Raw genomic sequence first — 21,311 nt, forward strand, 5'->3', positions numbered from 1 at the left:
ATATGTCTTAAATAGGCCGAAATCTGGCTAAGACGAAATATTTTGTCGTAACTTCGTTCGAGAATGAGACCCATTTCAAGTGTATCACAGATGAGTTTGAGGAAGTTGGTTTGCATCCAGGTTGTCCATAAGGAAGTTGGTGAGAACAGGACATACATTGTAGAAAAAGATGATCTGGCTCAAATTACATGTTGCGGTGAAGAACAGGATACTTCAAAAGAGATCATTCTGTCTGTCTCCATGGTTACACTGCTTCCCTTTGATGAGGAAGAAGGTTCCAGTAGCCACGCCCACCAGACCCAGAGTCAGACCCACTCCACAGAACACAGCAGGACCGAGACTGGGCTGGTTCACCTCAACATCTAGGGGGGAACACACACACACACACACTTTATTATTTTATTTTTATTATTATTAATAATAATAACAACACTAATACATATTTAAATGCCTTTCCCAAACCCATAGTTACCCTGTACAGTGTAAGATAAATGTAGTAAACAGAGAGTAAAATATAAATACAGAATAGAATGAAAAGGGGAACTGCAGGATAGCTCTATTCTATGATGCCTGTCTGATAGCACTTAAACCAGGCCATGGGGGTACTGATGATGTCTGATAGGTAGGACTTAAACCAGGCCATGGGGGTACTGATGATGTCTGATAGGTAGCACTTAAACCAGGCCATGGGGGTACTGATGATGTCTGATAGGTAGCACTTAAACCAGGCCATGGGGGTACTGATGATGTCTGATAGGTAGGACTTAAACCAGGCCATGGGGGTACTGATGATGTCTGATAGGTAGGACTTAAACCAGGACATGGGGGGGTACTGATGATGTCTGATAGGTAGGACTTAAACCAGGCCATGTGGGTACTGATGATGTCTGATAGGTAGGACTTAAACCAGGCCATGGGGGGGTACTGATGATGTCTGATAGGTAGGACTTAAACCAGGCCATGGGGGTACTGATGATGTCTGATAGGTAGGACTTAAACCAGGCCATGCGGGTACTGATGATGTCTGATAGGTAGGACTTAAACCAGGCCATGGGGGTACTGATGATGCCAAGGGATTCAAGTTGAACATAGTAATGAGCAAAGATGGACTGATATGTAACACCCTGAAAGGTCTGTTAAATACAGGAGGTCTCACCCCAGATGCGTGTGAGAGGCTGGCTGAGGGCTCTGTGCTCCACAGTGCAGGTGTAGATGTCTCCTTCTTCTGGGGTGAACTTCAGGCTGGAGAACCGGTAGAAGGTGAAGTCCTGGTTGATGTAAGGAACGCTGGTAGTCACTCCCTCTGACACGTTGAGATGGTTCCTGGTCCACCTGATTCTGACTGATGAAGGATGGAAATCGGTCACGAGACAGATGAGAGAGTTCTCCTTTCCCGACTCCACATCATCTCTGGGGTAGATGGAGCTCTGAGGAGCATCTGGAGGGAGGAGTTATTAATATAATAATATACTGCATCTACATAGTTATTAATATGCCTACATAGTTATTAATATATTGTATCTACATAGTTATTAATATATCTACATAGTTATTCATATATTGTATCTAGTTATTAATATATTGTATCTACATATTATTAATATATTGTATCTACATAGTTATTAATTAACTGTATACATCATTATTAATATACCTACATATTCATATAATAATATACTGCATCTACATAGTTATTCATATATCTACATAGTTATTCATATATCTACATAGTTATTCATATATTGTATCTACATAGTTATTCATATATTGTATCTACATAGTTATTTATATACTGTATCTACATAGTTATTAATATATCTACAGTTATTCATACAGTATATTGTATCTACATAGTTATTAATATACTGTATCTACATCGTTATTCATATACTGAATCTACATAGTTATTCATATATTGTATCTATAGTTATTAATATACTGTATACATCGTTATTAATATACCCATAGTTATTCATATAATAATATACTGCATCTACATAGTTATTAATATACCTAGTTATTCATATATCTACATAGTTATTAATATATTGTATCTACATAGTTATTAATATATTGTATCTACATAGTTATTAATATATCTACAGTTATTAATATATTGTATCTACATAGTTATTAATATACTGTATCTACATCGTTATTCATATACTGTATCTAGTTATTAATATATGAATGAATGAATGAATGAATTACTTTATTTGACAATATAAAAATAACATGTGACAGAAAGCACAGTCAGGAGATACTGCCAAGGGTGAACACAAAAAAGCTCAGAGCTTATTTCCATTGTGGTCCTTGTAGGGGGGTAGGGGAATGAGATGCTTAGACATGCATCATACAGACATGACATCACAACACATCACATATACCATTTATATACATAACAGACTCATAAACATGCAAGGGTGCCTTTTTGCTGAGTGTCTAGGTTAATTATAGTCCTTTTTGAGCCTTGTCTTCAGGCTGGACTTGAATCTAACAGCATTGACTACGATTTTCAGGTCACTGGGCAGACTGGTTCCATATCCGCAGTTATGAATATACTGTATCTACATAGTTATTAATATATCTATAGTTATTCATATATTGTATCTACATAGTTATTCATTGTATCTACATAGTTATTTATATACTGTATCTACATAGTTATTTATATACTGTATCTACATAGTTATTAATATATTGTAAGGGTTCCCCTGGTCCTGCGGGACCGGACGGCAACCCTCCTCCCGGTTCGGCTGGTCCAGGTGTCGGACCTTCTCAACTCCCCTTCCATACACCCCGTCATACTACAACATTGCCAACCGGTGGCGTGTATGCTTTCTACAACGCAGTTGGGTTTCCGGGTTCCTCTGATTGGCCACTAAGCCCACGTGACCCTACGCTATTACGCCCCCCTTATCGCCGCCAGTTATCGCTTACGCCCACGCATGCGCATGAGCCGCAACGCGCTCCTCAGCCGAGATGCATCCAGCTCAGCCAGGCAGGAATACTGCGCTCCGCTTAACCCAATTTATACAAATGGAAGTATTGATTACGCCGTAACGAATCATTAAAAAAATATACCGTTAACGTTAGGTTATGTAGATAACCTAGTTATACTAGTATTGGCTGAGCGTCCCGCTCTGAGCCTTATGAGATATACCTATCTCCTATGATACCTATTGTATCTCCCACGAACAAAAAACTACATGCACCCCAACTGTATGGGGCTCCGCCCCCATGGTGGCACCGCCCATATAGCAGTGACTCTGGTCACCACACATCCTTCCTCGCCAAAAAACCCGTCCCAGGAAAAGATTCCTCAAGAGGGAACTCAGGGCCGCGCAGAGCGGGACGCTCAGCCAATACTAGTATAACTAGGTTATCTACATAACCTAACGTTATACGCCGTATTCGCTATCTCGTCCCGCTCTGAGCCTTATGAGATATGGGGAAGAGCGGACGCGAAGCCCGACAAATGTACCCCCTGAGGACCCGTAAGCCCACATCAAGGGGTGCGGGGAGCCCTGTCACCCCATCCTCCCTAACGAAGGGGGGGCGCAGTCAACTCCACCTGAAATGCGAACAAGAGGGGAAATAGAACCCCTTGAACACACCGTACAGGCGGAACCACGTGTGACTCAACACACTGTGGCCCATACCCATACACCCCTGCTACCCAACCAAAGGAAGGGAAGCAGGAAAGGCCACAGACCCCAGAACCGCCTGGGAGACAGAACCCCCGGTCATGTCCATGAGGTAAAACCTAACAAAGGGGCCCGGGGAGGACCACGAAGCCGCAGCACAGATGTCCTCCACCGAGGCCCCACCCAGGAGGGCGGCAGAGGCAGCCACCCCACGAGTGGAGTGCGCCCTGGGGGATCCTGCCCAGCCAACGTGTAGCAGAGGGTAATACGCTCGCACAACCAATAGGACAGGCGCCGCTTCGACAGTGCCTTACCAGCATGAGCCCCACCGTAACAGACAAAAAGCTGATCGGTAACCCTGAAGCCCTGAGTACGGCTGAGGTAAAACCCCAAAGCACGGACTGGACATGACAGGTGAAGGCCCGCATCCAACTCACTAGCGTGAGGAGGAGGACGAAAAGCCTGAACCACAATATCCCGGGAGCGGAAGGAACTCCGGATATTCTTAGGCATGAAAGCAGGATTAGGTCGCAGAGTGGCACCGCAATCGGTCCGAAAAGACAGGCACTCTGGACGTACCGAGAGAGCACAGAGCTCACCTACGCGTTTAGCGGAAGTGACAGCCAGTAGGAACGCGGTCTTGAAGGACAGCTGGCCCAAAGGCGCCTGCTCGAGCGGCTCAAACGGAGCCAAGGACAACCGACCGAGGACCAACTGAAGATCCCAAGTCGGAGCCAAGGAGCGATGCACCGGCTTAACGCGTCGAGCGCCAAGCAGGAAACGCTTCACAAGAGGGTGGCTGAACAAAACAGTCCCCTCAAAACCCTCATGATAGGAGGATATAGCTGCCGCATATACCCTCACTGTCGAAGCCGATAGCCCATCAAGAAGAGACTGGAGATAACTCAGAACAGCATCCAGGGGACAGGAGACTGGGTCCCAGCCCCCCCCCTTACACCACTCTTTGAACGCACGCCACCTGCCCGCGTAAACCGCGACAGTGGAGGGAGCATACGCACACCGGATGGTATCAACCACAGAGGACTCCATCCCCTCCAGACTCACCCCCCCACCAGCCACACCACCAGGGGTTGACCCAACACCGGAGGTTGGACAAACACCCCGTTGTGCTGAGAGAGGGCCGTCTCCGACCACGGAATGACCCAAGGGGGAGCGATCAGAAGCTGGATTAAGACCGGGAACCACACCGACGTGCCCCGGTCCGGCGCGACCAGGATCACCGTCCTGCGCTCCCTCCGTATCCGCTCCAACAGCTGACTCAACAGCTGTACAGGAGGGAAGGCGTACAGAAGGCCGGGCGGCCACGGAAACGTCGAGAAGGCATCCACCCCCAAGGGGGGATGATCTGCTCGACTGAGCGAGAACCACAAGGGGCACTTGTGAGAACGTCGGCACGCAAACAGATCTACCGAGGCCTCCCCAAACCGATCCCAAATCTGCCTGACTATGTCGGAGCGGAGTTCCCACTCGTCGTGACGAAGACCGCCCCGAGACATTACATCCGCCCCCACATTCTCCGTACCAGGAACGTGGAGCGCCCTCAGACTGCGCAGCCTGCGGGATGCCCATAGCAGCAGTTTGCGCGCCGCCCGGAGCAGGCGGGCGGAACGAGTCCCACCCTGCCTGTTGATATACGCCGCCGCCGTCACATTGTCCGTCCTGATCAAAACGTGCCTGCCCACCACAAGGTGGTGGAGCCGTTGAAGGACCAGAAGAACCGCCTTCAACTCCAACACATTGATATGCAGGGTAACCTGGCCAGCATGACCTGTCCATCTGCCCCCCACTGCATGAGACCGAAGCACCCCTCCCCAACCCGTGAGAGAGGCGTCGGTGAAGACCGTGACGTGTGAGCTCCTGCCGCCCATGGGGACCCCAACGGAGAGGATACCTAGCCTCCTCCAATGGGTGAGGTCCCCCCATATCGACAAAGGAACCGTCAACCGTTTCCTCTTGTCCCTCACTGGATCCAGTCTCAAAGAGATAAACCACCTCTGTATCCTCCTCATAAAGAGGAGGCCAAGAGGAACCACCACGTGAGCAGCCGACATAAGGCCCAGCAGACGCATCACCTGCAGCGCCGTAACCGTCCCTCCCAGACGGAAACCCCGAGTGCGTGACGGAGAACCCACCGACGCTGCTCCGAGAGGGTCGCAAGCATGGGCCTCGACCTCAAGGTCAAGCCCATGTACTCCACCTGTTGACTGGGAAGAGGGGTACTCTTCTTCCAATTCACAGCAAAACCCAGGCTGGTGAGGAATTCCACCACCAGCCTGGTATGAGACCTGGCAACCTCCTCCGAACGACTGAGGAGATAGAATAGAACTCGTATCCCCCGACGACGTAAAAGCTCCAGCGCAGTCGCCACGCACTTGGTGAATGTGCGGGGAGCCAGAGAATACCCGAACGGCATTCTGTGGTACTCGTACGCTACGCCCTGAAACAGGAACCGTAGGAACCTCCTGTGAGGAGGAAAAATAGGAACGTGAAAATACGCATCCTTCAGGTCTATGGAGGTGAACCAGTCCCCCCTCCTGACAGCAAGCAGAAGGAGTTGGACGGTCAACATCCTGAATGGTCTCGTTACATTCAACCGATTGAACGCAGACAGATCCAGTATAGGTCTTGCTACCACTCAAATCACGCTCGCCTCTTCTTTGCAGACCACTGCCGGTTTGACGGGAGTGGGAGACAACAGCGCGACACCCCGCCTGGCGAGGGCGAAGCCGGGGTAACCCCTGCTGAGCATTCAACAGAAGAGGCACCGAATCCCCCTGCTGACCACTGGAGCTAGTGGCAGCTGTAACACCAGGTTCCACCCACCCACAACCTGCGGTGTAGGAACCACGCGATGACGGAACATTCTCACGGACAGACCCAGGCTCAGCCATCAACTGGGTGTCAGCCCCTGCCCCCATGAGAAGCGAAGAATGGGGCCGCATACGCTTCAAAAAAGGTTCGCGGCCCGCAGCCAAAGGAGAACGCTCAGAGCCCCGCTTCTGAGGGTAACAGAAAGCGGACCGAACGGGGAGCGGGCTGCTCGCGGCAAAATGACGACGGGTTGGTATACCAAACCCGAAATCACCCAAAATGGCCGATCCCTCGGCCGCCAAGGCTGTCGGCCTCGCGATACCCTGTTGACACTCCAACCAGGGCACCACTGGCGGGGGAAACATGGCCGCCTGTCGAGGATCTTGCCACAGTCGTTGACGAGACCGTGCTCCCACCTCTGGCTGCACAGCGTGAGGCGGTGTAGGACCCCGATCAATAACCGCCTGCGCCTCCACAGAACGCCCAAAAAGACTATCTGTGGAAAAAGGAGTCATGAGGAGAGAAAACCTATCCTCTTCCCCAAGAGGAGACTGCTCCAACTAAGCATGCCTAACAACTAAAGTTGATAGCATCCGAATCCTCCCCGCAGTTATAGCTTGCGACTGAGTCAAGATCTCTATAACACCACAAACATGAATCACGTTTACAATGTCGGTCTGACCCAAAGACCCACAACCCGACGCCATCTTGGATAGGAAAGTAGCCAGCTGAGCCACAACACTGGCCGCCGCTAAATGCCATCCTGCAGCAGTATACCACTCATTCGTCCATACTGCCACCCTCCGAGCCGATATGTTATCAAGCATCGGCCGGGCGGAACGCCGTTCATCCCCGCCTGGGCACAGGAAAAAAGCCACCTGGCTGCTCAGCCAAGGTACCCCCGGCCTGCACCCCGTTGTCAGCCCCTTCACCCGTAAAAAAGGTAAATAAAGCTCAGCAAACCCCCCCACATCCACCACCGACTGACCTTCATCAATGAAGCTGGCAAGAGGAGGGAAAAGCGGAAACCCGCGGCGGGGATTACTAGACATTCCAGCGTCAACATCAGTGTTAGCAGAAAAAACAGTAGTAGCATTAGCGTTAACAGCATGTTCCAGGATCGCCAAGACATCGCCCACGACAGTGGAACGATTGCCAAGCCGCCCCGGCCCCGGTGCTGAAACATACTCCACAGCACGACCAACACCGACATCGATGCCTACTGACACAGACCTCACCTTTGTACAAGCCGACCCGTTAGCCAAACCTTGTACGCTGCCCCTCGGTCCGTCGGCGTCAGCCGAGGAACCACCAGCATAGGTCTGCGTCGTCGAAACAAGCTCCGGAGAATCCAGGGAAACACAATCCTCCGGTAAGCCCTCAACATTACGAATCTTCTTTAATCTTTTCATCCTACTAGTTATCGTACGGTGCGCGCATCCAAGTACGCTGGGACGAAAATAGAGGAAGGATGTGTGGTGACCAGAGTCACTGCTATATGGGCGGTGCCACCATGGGGGCGGAGCCCCATACAGGTGGGGTGCATGTAGTTTTTTGTTCGTGGGAGATACAATAGGTATCATAGGAGATAGGTATATCTCATAAGGCTCAGAGCGGGACGCGATAGCGAATACGGCGTATAACTGGAATATGTTGTTTCTTTACACATATGTTGGATTATGTAATTGGTTTGTCATGACAAACCAATAAAAAAATCGCGAATTAACCGGTGGCTACAACAACACACAGTAACTACATGCATCATTGTTGTTAATTCGCGATTTTTTATTGGTTGTTGTTATTGTTATTGTTTTTTATTGGTTGTTGTCATTGTTATTGTTTTCCCCTGTGTTCTCTGTGTTCTGTTAGTTCTGTCTGTCACACCTGTGTCCTGTTAGTAATTACCCTCCGTCTCTGATTGGTGTCTGTATTTAAGTGTTCTGGGCCAGCATACACTTGCTGGTTCATTGTTTAATGTTACCGTTGTTGTCAGTCGTGTTCCTTGTTTTCTGTTTTGAGTAAAGCCTTATTATCGTCACTACGCCGTCTCCTGCTTCCTGTTAAGTATCTCTCCGTTGTCTGCTGCAAACTGGGTTCCACACACCACATCATGCCATCAAAGCGTTCCAATCGTAACATATATATGCAGTTATGAATATACTGTATTTACATAGTTATTAATATATCTATAGTTATTCATATATCTACATAGTTATTCATATATCTACATAGTAGTGCTGTCAATAAATTAAAATAAATTAACTAATTAATCTCACAATTTTCTGTAATTAATCTAGATTAATCTAGATTAAAAATAGCATTTTTCTAATTAAGACCGAAGCTTGTAACAGATATTTACTTGAGTAAAATCATGGAATTAATGTAAAATCAACACAAAAAAAGTATATTTAGATTCAAATACAATTTTAATAGCTTTCTTTGAATACAGTTTCTCTCCTGTGAAATACAAATGTTCATGCTCTAACGACCAACCCACTCCACCATGCTCTCTGAGTCAGCAGACTCCCCATTTGCAGATAAAGTGGGGGTCGTCACAGTATCTATATAGTTATTAATATACTATATCTACATAGTGATTAATATACTGTATCTACATAATTATTCATATTTAATTAAATTTCAAACCTTTATTTAGACTCGAAAGGCAACTGAGGTTTCCCTTTTTCACAGTCACGTCAATTTATACAGAGTTAAGCAAAACAGAGTTAAGCCAAAAAAAGGCATATAAAATCACACAGCATACAATCAGAACAATTAGACAAGTAAGGATAGCAATCAATTACAACACGTACAACTTGATTGACAAAGGTTTTAATCTCAAGCCTCAATGACTGTTGGAGTTCATTCCATGAGCTAGAAGGGCATCATAGCAAAATGCTGATTTACCCTGTTCCGAGCAAACTCAAGGCACCTTAAAGGCCCACTTGCAGGTTAAACCCTACTCTTCAATTATGGGTAGTTTACATCATTGGTATCTAATTTCATTATACATTTTTTTCCATTTGACGCCGGAAATTCCACTCAGAGGGTTAAAAATGTCCATGCACAAATAACATATATGGAGCCAATCAAAAAGCTTATCAGACGCTGACGTCACTGAAGGTAACTTTCCCCTACCTCTCATACACTACAATGGAGTTTGACGAGTGCAGAAAGCCATTTCCTTGATCCAAATGGACGCCTTACAAGACGCAAATGGGTTTAATCATCGGAGAGACTTTGATGGACCAGCTACAACGTAAGGTTATGTATATAACCAAGTTCTGTGAGTTATGGTGCGCTCAGCACCAGTTGCACTGTACTTCACTTCGTGCACGAGCACTGAATAAAAAATTCCACCATGTACCTTTACATCCCAACATTCGTCTGGCCACACCCCCATCCGCTTACCTTCATAAGCAGGTGTGTGGTCACCTACTCCCCTCCTTCCCAAACTTTCACCATAAGGCGAGATCAAGGGCCGCAGCGGCGTCCTGGTGCTGAGCGCACCATAACTCACAGAACTTGGTTATATACATAACCTTACGTTCTGTTTCGTTATGGCTTCGCTCAGCACCAGTTGCACAACAGGAGCTGAGCGGGAGCCATAGCCCGACAAATGTACCCCGCTGAGGCCCCCCACAACCATCAGACCGGGGAGGACCGAGCCCCCCGACCCTCCCTAATGGAGGATACCCCCCCTATTGGAGGCTTACGGGAGGGAGACGGATCCGACCGTGCGAAAAGGAACTCAAGCAACTCAACGCACAGGGTGAGCAGACCGTGGCTTGACCCCACGACTACACACACGCACAACCCGCATGCCACCCGGGAATGAACGGAAGGAACAAACCTCGTTACTGCCCCCAAAATCACGGGGTCAAGAGCAAACCCAACCCCGTGGCAAGGCCGTAGCAGCGGAGCGCGAAGGAAGACCCAGACCCACTGAAGGGACTGGATCCCCTGGAAAAAAGGGGCCCCGGAGAGGTCAATGATGCCAGGCATCAAGACCCCACCAGGTGGTCACTTAGTGACACCGCCCCCCACATCGCCAGCGTATTCGGATAAGGCCCCTCCAAGAGCGGGCCCTTTCACCCCAATAGCACACCGCCTGGCACACTGACCCTGCAGAACAGGAAGTCAGCATGGCCGTAAGCACTCAAAAAGGTTAACCAACGGAAGCAGGCAGCGCACCGGGGAAACCAGGCAGCAGGCTGTAACCTGAGCCTGGAGCACTGCGGACGAGACAGGCGCCAAAGGAGTCAGCTGAAAACAGCCCCCCCGGCGGAAGGGGCGTATGCTGGCGTTGTTGATCACCATGACAAAGCCTCCATTAAAAAAAAAACACCCAGAGGGGTCGAGGCAGAGAAGGCTGACATGATTGGCAGACGTCATGAACGTGCAGGGGCACACTCAACCGGGTAACCCGGGAGTTGACTCTGCTCCAACACACCAGGGAATCAACCACCCTCTCGGTACAGACGGTGGTTGTTCCTATAACCCCTCAAGAAAAAACTCCAAAACACACCTGCTATACACCGGCTATACCGCAGTACAAGCGTTTCAGTTTTCAAAAAAAGGGTTATCCCAACTTTACTTCGGACCGGGCCCGGCGGCACGGGAAGCACAGGGTTACCAGAGGAGGTCCAAGACCACCCCAACAGCCCCCTCTTCGCCACGCGTGAGAGAGGAGCGAAAAGAATGGAGAACCAGCCCTAAGCACACCGCACTTGGTATTCCCAGGCCGTCTCCCAACCAAGTACTAACCAGGACCGAACCTGCTTAGCTACCGAGATCGGACGAGATCGGGCGTGTACAGGTTGGTATGGCCGTAAGCCATTACGATAGTGCAGAGTACAACATGTACCCAACAAAGGGTCTCCATAACGCCTAACCCTGTGACACCCGGACCGACCCTGCATTTTTCCCCCCGAAAAAAGCACAAGTCCCTCAGGGTACCAGAACAGCAGATCTGCATCCCCGGCGGACAACGGGTTAACTGACCTGGACCAGCGCGACCAGACCAGTCCCGTGTCCTAACCACGCCGACATGCCCACTCCAGAAGAGGGGGTAGGTATGCGTGTCGATCTAAAACATGAAAAGAGGGCGCCACCCAGACGGTCCCCATTTGGACCATGCTCAGTGGCCCACCCCAAGGGCGTGAGACCCCTCTACCTATGTTCTGATCTATTCCGTTAACATCCCCCAGATATGAACGAGAATTCATCGAGACAACCTAGTAAACTGGCGCTCGGAAGAGACAAAACTCCATCCCAGTTGCCCTATAAAAACGCTGTTTTAACAAGCAACCAAGGCGCACTTAGCCCCTGCGTGATTCTTTAACAGAAACACACCGAGCCAGCACTATGTATGCGTCGAGACCCAAACACATCAATGGATAGTCTAGCAAGACACCAAACATTGTTCCTCCAAGTCGCCTGGGAGAACGACACGGAGCCGTCGTGCTTCATGTACCTTCCTCTTTTTATCCAAAAAAGAAAGAAACACAGACTGACATGAATCCCACGTGACGCAGCTGAGGGTAATTTTTTTTTACATTTTTACATCCCACCACCCTCGCCATAGGGAGGAGACGGAAATCCCCAGAGACTTCCCACGCGAGCTGTATAGATTGAAAAGAATATATTGCAACATTGAGCTATGTAATATTTGGGTTAGGGCTCTCCGAGGAGGAGGCACTGAACCAATACACACTCAATAATCGAATTGAATCGAATACACACACAATAGAGCAGAACTCCTTTTTGAAGTTCTACTCACCTTGACAATCTGAGTAGGAGGCTCTGAACTCTGAGGAGGCTCCCTCACAGGGAAGGAGAGTCCGAACTCACAGAAGGCCTGAGGAGGAGCTTCGTGAGGAGGAGCTCTGACAACTCCCTGAAACAGATCCATAACATGGACCTGAACAACTCACGGAAGTCTTACCAACAGAGACGCGCACAGTGACGTACTCTATGGCGGGGGAATTTCTGCGCTGCACACGCCCAATCTTCCAGGGCGTGGGACCAGGAAACCCCCCCCCCCCCTCTTACCCTGTAACGTGCCGAACAGCAATGTGACAGGAACCTTGAAGGACAGGAGGTTTTAACCCCTGACCAATCAGAAAAGGGGAGGAAAGGATTACCAGTTCACCCTCACACCCATGATACGATGTAATGACAAAAAAGAGCATGACACAGTCATAGTCTGCTACATGAAGTGTCTAACAGCTTCACATAGCTCATGTGCTAACCTGCTATCTGATTTTTACTAAGGAAAAAACACAGAATAGAGAGGGCCCCTTTAAGAGCCCCGGTACCAGACTTACACATGTGCTTCTGTGGCCAAACCTAACCCAGTTCTAGATCACAAGACACACACAACCCTTCATCACAACAAAAAATGGCAAAAGTACACTCTTGCTACAGAGGAACGCCGTTTTTCATAACAAGAGAATACAGAATCCTCGATTATGTATTGGCCACAGGCCTTGCTAAGCACACATGATAAGTGACCAAACAATCTTTTCTTTAGGAAAATATAGTTTCTCAAGCGGAAAGCACAACCCCAGCAATTAAGCTAAGGGTTACATCGTATCCCCACAAACACAGTGACACAATATATTGTAAACAACATGTCTGAGAGGAGGGTGGGGAAGCCCCAGGGAAACCAGGGGGATCACCCCTCCTTCCTTACCCTTGATACGGCCAAGTTGAACAGGTAACCCTGTTAATATGTGAACACACTGTTCATTGTCATTACAGGCTGAGAAAAGAATTCATTCCTCAATCACATGTCACTAAGCATAGCTTTATAGGTTAATTAACCCCCTTAGTTGTGAGTTCACGATACATGAACACACATGTTCTCATCACAACTAACCAGATCATTTTTACACATGTAAACAATAACCAGATTTCTATGGAGAGAGAAGCTATACCAGTGACAAGACAATTCACACACAACACGCGTCGTATCCTCAATGTATTGCAGGAACACACGTTTTGGAAAACATCGTTATTACAAAACATTTAGAAGGGAAGGAAAGAAGAAGTGTTTAAAGTCCGGTCGGGACCTTCCTACCCTGAGCGCAGGCCAAGCAAACTGCAATCTGGCTAACGGGACACCGAAGATGAACACAGCATCTCTTGTGTCGGCGACGAGGGTAGCGTCGCTGCGCCACCCAGCCGCTACGTTTCTCCATGTTGATGCAGTCCTCGCTGGCAGGGCTCCGGTGTAGGTTCGACTAACATCCTCTGTCAAAGATGACGTCGTAGTCAAAGTGTTTAAGGCATGTTATAGTCATAGAAAACGTTCAACAGTGTAGCATTAAGCTAACAGCCGTTCGACTGATAGCACAAGCTAACGTTTACTAGCCTGGTAAACACAGCGAGCTAACGCCGCAGCTAACAGCTGACTGGCTAACACAGTAGGCCACAACTAGCACGCCAGCTAAGCAGCTATCCGACTGATAGCAACAAGCTAACGTTTACTAGCCTGGTAACACAGCGGGCTAGCGTTGCAGCTAACAGATGACTGGCTAACACAGTAGTCCACAACTAGCACGCAAGCTAAGCAGCTATCACCTGAACTGTACACAACGACATAACAAGCCACACTTCAGACAGGCCGCTGTCCAAGTCCCTCCCCTAAGAGGGAAAAGAAAAGGAATGTCAGAACACAGTTTTCAACGGTGATCCAGACATATAGCGGGGCCAGCACAGTTCCCATTTCGGGCTGCAGCCGACTTTGAGCATGGAACTCCCGATAAAGAAGATCCTATGCCCACATTTCCTCGTTAGGGTATACTTTTATTTGTATATGAAAGATGGGGTCTGCACGGGACAGAGAAGCATCCGCTCGAGAATCCTGGGTACACCAGGACCTGGTCGCGGCCCACTAGATTGACCATCATGGGCGTCAGACCAAGATCCTCCGACCGCCGTTTAAGCCGAGCAGAGGACCCCAATCTGGAGTCGGCGTTTCGTAAATTGTCTAACCCCCACAGCATCAACAACAACCAGAGCTCGCAAGCAAAACAGTAAGTACCCAACCTGGAAACAACCGCTTCTCACAACAGTCGGTGCTTCCCACAGTCCAGCTGTGTGGCCGGAGGGCAACCCCATCCAGCCGCAGCAAGGAGGACTGTAGCTGGGGAGCATGTCAGCGGCGTGAGCTCCTAATACGAAAAGGCCGCCAGTAACGAAGACAATATCGCCGTATTTTCTCGAAAATAGTGAGAGAGAAAATAAAGATATGATGTCAACGTATCTTCTTTTGTTTTCCAACTTTCTTCTACTAACAACCTCGTCAAGTGGGGATCTGACCGAAGGCACTTCCTTGTGGTGAAAGTGAAGAAGGAGGCGAGTAGGTGACCACACACCTGCTTATGAAGGTAAGCGGATGGGGGTGTGGCCAGACGAATGTTGGGATGTAAAGGTACATGGTGGAATTTTTTATTCAGTGCTCGTGCACGAAGTGAAGTACAGTGCAACTGGTGCTGAGCGAAGCCATAATGAAACAGAACTGCATTTTGGTTGAAACAAGGTTTTAATGTCGTAAAAAAAGAAGTACATGTACCACTAGGCAGCCTGTTGTTCAGTACAGCAGCGCTATTGGTCTGTTAGGCTGTCGCCTTATGCCTTATCCCCGTCACGGGTCATAGTACCAAGCTGGCTATATGGCTCTGGCTAACGTTACCCCGCTAACGTTAGCATTATGTCTACTGTCGTGAACCATTTTAAATCGGGGCATGTAAAAGAGTTTCGGGAACGAGTAAAATGTGCAGGTCCTCTTCTCAGACCTGTGGGGCAAAGCACTGCACGCATCATGCCGGCTAGCAAGCTACACGTCACGGCATGTTGATAGCACGATAGTAGCCCCTTTCATGACTGATGCACTCTGTCACGAAACGGGGGGATCATCCCTATGTTCCCCGGGTCCTATGTTCCCCGGGTTCTCTGTTCCCCGCTTTGATTGATTAATAGATTTAAAATTTTATAAATCTTTATTATTTTATTAATTATTAATGTCCGCCTTGTTTCGAACGGTTAAGCTTAGGCCCTCTTTCGAACTGGTTAAGGTTAGAGTTTGGAATCAGGGCTGGTGGTCTAAAATTTTCAATCAATCAATCAATCAAAGCGGGGAACATAGAACCCGTGGAACCTAGGACCCGGGGATAATAGACATGCTCCCGAAATGGGCTACCACGATAGCTAACTAACGTTATCGTTACAAGCTCAAACACCTTATAACTACTACTACTGTCGTGTCCATAAATTCCCTGGTAGAATACTTTGTTTGTGAGGACAAAGGTATACAAAGAGGAGAGAACCATTTTAAATCGGGACATGTTAGGAGTTTCGAGAATGCTGGCTAGCAAGCTAGCTAACTTAGCTACTAACGTTATAATATACACAATATGTACAACGACACAATGATTTACATTAGTATATTTACAAATATGGTAATGTGGTTGTGGCTTTTACAAATAGTGGTTAGCTTTAGAGATAAATGGCTATGATCATGGAGCAATAGTGTTAGGTGAAACAGATACTAGCTCCTCGGCTAGCCTAGTAGTAACAAGAAGGCTATTTGCTTCCTGCCACTACCTGCGTGTGATTCTCAGGCCCCCTGCAGCCCTGTACCTTGTGTGACATCATCTTAAGATGACACACGCACGTTATGAACCATGGATTAAAATATGCATGTGCGTGGTGATTGTGGTTGGCCGGACAAAATGTTGCAGACATTGGCCGCTCAGCAATAACAGCGCAGATCAAGGCATGTCCGGGGTTGGATGCTGGTAAGACGCTGCCCTCTAGTGGCCGGCGATAAACTCTTCAACTACTATCTCTCATTGATGTGTATTGAGGCTCACACATACACACAGAGGTAGAGAGACAAGCAAGCATACAAGTGCAGAATTTATGCAACCAACTGTAACTAACGTTGGGTATCTTATCTACTACCAAATCAATCTCTTACTGTACTAGTAATGTTAATGCTAGTAGAATAGACACAACGTGAGGTAATCACCATCCATTTTAAACCGGTTATTACCTAATGCTAACGTTAGCAGATAGACGCAAGACTGGTAACGTTACAGCTTGGCATTAGCCTAATGCTAATGCTAACGTTAACGTTAGCAGATAGACACGAGAGCCTAGGTAACGTTAAAGCTTGTAGAATAGACACAATGAGAGGTAACGTTAGCGTTAGCAGAATAGACACAACGAGAGTCTTGTTAATGTTGTTATTGATTGATTGATTGATGAGTCGACATTTAATACAGAGGTGCTTCACAGCGCAGCGTTTTCAATATTATAAATACGGAAACAGCTGTTCTGCGAGCTGTAGAGTGTCAGATAACTGGCGGCGATAAGGGGGGCGTAATAGCGTAGGGTCACGTGGGGTCAGTGGCCAATCAGAGCGCAAAACTCGAACTCGAAACACACTTTTGTTGTCGAAAGCAGGGTCTCAGAACGATGACAGATTACAAAGGCACCTCCCTCAAGCTGAACAGTGACATCTCCTTAGCAAATTATCTCAATACCTTCTATGCGAGGTTTGAGGCTGTGAATAACAACACCAGCCTACAAACCACTGCAATAGAGGGGGGGGGGGGGCGCTGCTGATGGAGACTCAGTGTTCAGGTTAACAGAACATGAGGTGAGGAGGACCTTTAAGAAAGTGAATATCAGGAAGGCAGCAGGACCGGACGGTATCCCCGGCCGCGTCCTACAAGTCTGTGCTGACCAACTGGCCCCGGTATTCACTGACATATTTAACCTGTCCTTGGAACAGGCTGTCATCCCCACCTGTCTGAAGAAGTCCACTATTATCCCTGTACCCAAAAAATCCAAGCCTGCTTGCCTCAACGACTACCGCCCTGTAGCTCTCACCTCCATAGCCATGAAGTGTTTTGAGAAGCTAGTAAAGGGCTACATCTGCTCCTCCCTCCCCATCAACCTGGACCCCCTGCAATTTGCATACCGCCCCAACAGGTCCACGGAGGACGCCATAGCCCATGTGCTGCACACAGCAGCATCACACCTGGACAAGAGGCAGGGGAACTATGTGAGAATGCTATTCATCGACTACAGCTCAGCATTCAATACCATAGTCCCCTCCAAACTCATAGCCAAGCTCAGGGACCTGGGCTTGAACTATGACCTCTGCCAGTTGGTCTTGGACTTCCTGACGGGCAGACCCCAGGTGGTGAGAGCAGGCAACTGCACCTCCTCATCCATCACTCTCAACATAGGGGCCCCCCAGGGCTGTGTTCTGAGTCCCCTCCTCTACTCCCTGTACACACATGACTGTATGGCACAGCTGAACAACAACACAATCATCAAATTTGCTGACGACACAGTAGTGGTGGGCCTGATCTCTGCAAACGACGAGAGGGCCTACCTGGAGGAGGTCAAGGTTCTAGCGGGATGGTGTCAAGAGAACAGCCTCTCCCTGAACGTCAGCAAAACAAAGGAGATGATTGTGGACTTTAGGAGGTCGGGGGTCAGGGACTACAGCCCCCTCAGCATCGACAGGGCACCGGTTGAGAGAGTGAACAGTTTTAAGTACCTCGGAGTCCACATATCCGAGGACTTGACATGGACCACACACATTGACAGTGTTGTGAAGAAGGCACGGCAACGCCTCTACTTCCTCAGGCGCCTACGGAAGTTCCAAGTCAGTCAGAATATCCTTAAGAACTTCTACTCATGCACAATAGAGAGCATCCTGACTGGCAATATCACCTCCTGGTTTGGGAATAGCACCAAGTTGCCTATTCTCAGTCCTTGCTCCACAATGGTGGAATGAACTACCCACCCCAGTTAGGACAGCCGAAACCCGTCCAATCTTTCGCTGTCGACTAAAGACGCACTTCTTCAACCATTATCTGAATAAAAAAGAAATAATAATCTAACCCTAACTAACCTTACTGTCATGCACTTGTCCTAATAAACTAACCTACACTGTAGCACTCAACACTTTATGAACATTGTTACTCAGCTGATAGAGTTGTGCCCTTCCTGATGACTTGTCATACAGAACTTGTAAGTCGCTTTGGATAAAAGCGTCAGCTAAATGACTAAATGTAAATGTAAGCACTGCACAAGACCGTAGCAGACTACAGAGAGTGGCCCGTTCAGCCGAACGCACAATTGGAGGGGGGCTTCCCACTCTCCAGGACATTTACAACAAGCGGTGCATGGGTAAGGCTAAGAGAATTATCAAAGACGCCAGCCACCCAAACAACTGCCTCTTTGAACTGCTGCGGTCAGGCAAGCGATACCGGAGTCTCATGGCAAGCACAGAGAGACTCAGAAGAAGCTTCTATCCCCAGGCCATCAGGATGCTCAACGAACAATAACACTATGTAACTAACAACCATCAAATGCACTCACAGCACACACATCCACACGCACACACTCACTTTAAACAAACAACTCACTGCAGCACCCACTTTACCCACTTTAGAACACCTAAACACACTTTATATTTATTGGTAAAGAATTTGCACTACAACCCATACCTCATTATACCTTACTGTAAATAGTACCTAAATTGTACCTCATCCCATTTCTGCTTTGCACTGTATAGTATATTGTATTGTAACTCAGTTACTTCTACTCTACATTGTACATTGTATATATGTATATACTGAACACTTTTGTCTACGTACTTGACTTCTATTTTATACTTGCTATACTTATTTTATACTTATCTATTTTTGTCTAGCACAGTCTCTGGAGCGTAACACAAAGCATTTTGTATAAAAGTATTCTGTACTTCTGTATGACAACTAAAGAAACTTGAGAAACTTGAAATGAAAGCTTAAAAACGTAAACTGACTCAAACTAAAGGTTTCAAAGGGACTACATACCTAGATGCAGCGTCTGGTTCTCGTAGTTCTCCTTCGCCGTGGCCAGGTTGTTCCTGCAGACGGCAAGCTCGTTCACAGCAAAGTCATAGCGACCAAGGTATGATATCGGACTTGCAAATTCAGGCAGACCCACCATGCCCTCCTTCTGGGTAAAGTCTGTGTACCACTCCTCCTCGCCATCCGTTCCGAACATCTGCTCCCCCTCGGACTCAGAGCAGCCGCTCAGCTTAATGTCAACGTGTTTAACTGGGGAGGATGAAACGAGAGTGAAACACAAAGTCAAGACAAAAAGAGACGTTTCCATCGGAATGCTTCAACCTGTGATGTCATTAACCACAAAAACACACACAAGGCTTCAACCTGTGATGTCATTAACCATAGAAACACACACAAGGCTTCAACCTGTGATGTCATTAACCACAGAAACACACACAAGAATATTGTTTGAGATGAGTGGAACCTGCAGTTTAGACCTCTGCCTTACTAAGCACATTGCATGATGGTTAGAATTGTGTGACTTGCTCTGGAGACCAGACTGCACAAGCCTCTGAAATCTCATGACACTATCCATGCTCCACAGCTGACCAGTGTTGTCTTCCTGCAACAACTCACGCCTCGCCGGATTTCAGAGCAAGATTTCTGTTCAGTGGCACAAGCACTTTTGGTGATTCAAAAAATAATAATCGAGCACCCTCAAAAACCACTGGAGTTCAGTTGAAACGGAAAGTAGGCTACTTGAGTAATCGATTACTCATGCCCATCCCTAGTGGTGGCATGTGTGCGTTTAAGCCCAGGAGCTTGGCTAGAATGTGTGGGGAAGCCTGTTGTTTGTTTCAAGTTTGTTTTTATTTGTCACGTTGTAATTATATTCATTAATATCCTTGCATCTAAGCTCTCCTCTGGTCAACCATGATAGCATCATCTCCCCCACTCTGGAATGTGGCTGTGGGTCCATTTACCAAGCTACAAATACATCTTGAGATTCTGGACCATCAGGACTAGAATACATTTGACCTGACAACCGGTGCCTGCATGGCGGCTTCGGATCCAGACCACTGGCCAGTGAGGAGAAGCAGACCTGAACATAATGTCATATTCATCCCCGGACCATGTATGCCAATATCTGTCAGATCATCAGTAATCAAACCAGTCGGTCATCCTCTTTAAAAATGGAACTCCCAAGAGTATAAAGCTGTGGTTGTTTCTGTTAATCTTGAGCCTTAGCCCCGATGAAAACATCACTGGCGGGGACGTCATATGACCGCCAGTCACTTATTGACCTAAACTCCGGACTCAAAGAGGAGTTTAGAGACACTTTATGCCTAGATTGGCCACCGGAGATCAGGCGGGACAACAAGGACAAAGGAGCCGGCAAGAAAAAGAAACACAGAGGGAAGAGAGGAGGAATCAGACTGAGGTTAAAAAGAGCTGCTTACCGCCCGGCAATCCCATCAATCTTTCTGGCGAATGCACGTTCGTTGGAGGGGAGGATGGACGATCTGAGAGCAAGGGTCCGATTCCAACGAGAAGTACGAGACGCCAACATCTTGTGTTTTACGGAAACATGGCTGAAGCCAGCGACTCCGGATCACAGCGTCTCTCCCTTGGACTCCTTCACCATCTTCCGAGCGGATCGCACCGAAGCCTCCGGTAAGAGCGTCGGCCGGGGTGTCTGTCTCCTTACGAACAATGGCTGGACTAGCCCCAAGGAGGTACAGGTACTCTCCCGTTCATGCTCCCCGGACATGGAACATCTCTCCATTCTATGTCGCCCTTTCCACCTTCCCTGTGAGTTTACAGCGGTCATCATGACTGCAGTATACATCCCTCCACAAGCAAACACCATCAGGGCCCTGGCGGAACTGGCGGAGAATCTCAACAAGCACCAGATCAAACACCCGGACGCAGCCATGATCGTAGCTGGTGATTTCAATCAGGCAAA

The 21,311-nt window shown here is 48.0% G+C and overlaps 1 protein-coding gene across 1 annotated transcript in view; it reads right to left on the reverse strand.

Annotated features, from left to right (window-relative positions):
* Nucleotides 1-213: 213 nt before the first annotated feature.
* LOC311239320 (H-2 class II histocompatibility antigen, A-U alpha chain-like) overlaps nt 214-21,311 on the reverse strand; it is a gene marked incomplete at both ends in the record, with an annotated part of 37,443 nt that continues 16,345 nt past the window's right edge. Inside the window, 3 exons of the mRNA XM_084327626.1 lie at nt 214-362; nt 1,157-1,438; nt 19,370-19,615. Of these exons, the coding sequence (XP_084183752.1) occupies nt 214-362; nt 1,157-1,438; nt 19,370-19,615 (677 nt within the window). The remainder of the gene's footprint in view (nt 363-1,156; nt 1,439-19,369; nt 19,616-21,311) is intronic.

The sequence above is a fragment of the Notolepis coatsorum genome (genome assembly GCF_963971535.1).
Source record: "Notolepis coatsorum genome assembly, chromosome: 13".
NCBI classification, from domain to species: Eukaryota; Metazoa; Chordata; class Actinopteri; order Aulopiformes; family Paralepididae; genus Notolepis; species Notolepis coatsorum.